At 48.7% G+C, this 1,418-nt stretch overlaps 1 protein-coding gene across 1 annotated transcript in view; it reads left to right on the top strand.

Moving 5' to 3' along the window:
- Nucleotides 1-329: 329 nt before the first annotated feature.
- The window catches only part of LOC104625893 (chromosome unknown open reading frame, human C6orf132), a gene marked incomplete at both ends in the record, with an annotated part of 6,823 nt that continues 5,734 nt past the window's right edge, over nt 330-1,418 (top strand). The window contains 1 exon segment of the mRNA XM_010293660.1: nt 330-445. Within this exon segment, the coding sequence (XP_010291962.1) occupies nt 330-445 (116 nt within the window).

Genomic DNA, 1,418 nt, shown 5'->3' with positions numbered 1-1,418 from the left:
CTACAATTAGAAGCAGGCCTTTCAGAATAGGCTTGACATCTGTGCTCTTTAAACTCCAGCGTCTAGAGCTCTGGGAAGGGTCTCTGCACCCTGCGGGCGTGTGCCATGGCTGCCAGCGCCCGCCCGGTGGTCCTGCGCTCCTGGGACTTTTCTCCTTCCGTCTTCAGCTCAGTTCCAAAACACCCAGATGGTCCTCAGGTTTTGCCCATTCCTGGGAGCTGATACAACAAATTCTTCACAGCGCTTTTTAAAATTAAGTGGTATCCAGTGTTGTTTTTCCTTCTACCTTGAACGCAGTGCTGCTGCTAACAGTCTTCTCTTCCCTTCAGGTGACGTGATTGAAGTGTATTATGGAGACAATCGCTTTGGGACAATGACTGACTCTGGCACAGCGACACTTAAACCTCGTCCGAGAGTCCGGCCACTGCTGACTTTCTTACCCCTTGTGAGTATTTGGCTCGCTGCTGGGATTTGTTACAGCAATGCAGGTAACTGGTGCCCAGAACCAGCTGGGCTGGCTGCTGCTCTCATCCTCTACCCGAGGGAAGAAAATAAATGAAAAGCAAAGCCACTCTGTAATAATGCTGGGTATGAGGGATTAGGAGGTGATCTGAGTTCAAGGCTTGTGTTGGACATAGGGAAGATACTCAGGCGAGAGATGTAAGCATCATCAGACTTGTATTTTCAATTAAAAAAAAATTGCTGAGCATGTAGATGATAGATCTGGCTTGCACTGCGTTTTATCCAACCGCTACTGGCAGTATCTGTCTCTGGATCAGGCATGTTGCTGGAGAGAGCAAAACTGTCATGTTTACAGGAGGGAGATGAGCTGTAGGTGTCTGTGCAGCAGGTGTCTGTGCAGAGCTTGATTTTTCCAGTCTCTATATGAAGGAAACCGTTGCCTGCAGAGCTACCAGTACTCCAGCAGCAAGGGATGTTTTTCCTCATACATCCCTGTCTTTTGGAGCAGCCATCACCTTTAGCACAAAATGGGCTGGTCTGCTGTCACCTGGCTGCAATTAGGACTTAATGGGGTTGTGCGGGTGTCGTTTGGAGGACAGCTTGTGGAGAGAGGGAGTTTATGTATCTGTTTGAGAGCATAATTAGGAAGTTACGGGGTTACACAGGTTCTGCAAAGGGGTTGTGCCTGCTGTGATGCCTTCTGGAAGATCACAGCAGGTGAAAAACCTTGTCTGGGATCCGAGTCGCGTAACCGTAGGACTGGTGCCTGAGAAACTCCTCTCCAGGGGCACAGGCTTGGGTGTGTGACCATAGCCAGCACCCCATATCACCAGATTTTTAGAGTGCAGCTGGCTTTTTGCATCTTTTTAGAGCTTTCAAGTGTTTTACTAATGGAAGTGTATGTGGTACAGGAATAAGCAGCACAAATGTCCCTGGGATAAACACTAAGGGCTGTC

The sequence above is a fragment of the Phaethon lepturus genome, unplaced genomic scaffold (genome assembly GCF_000687285.1).
Source record: "Phaethon lepturus isolate BGI_N335 unplaced genomic scaffold, ASM68728v1 scaffold36670, whole genome shotgun sequence".
NCBI lineage: Eukaryota > Metazoa > Chordata > Aves > Phaethontiformes > Phaethontidae > Phaethon > Phaethon lepturus.
Note: the sequence above shows the minus strand (reverse complement) of the source record. Positions and strands in the feature narration are given on the sequence as shown.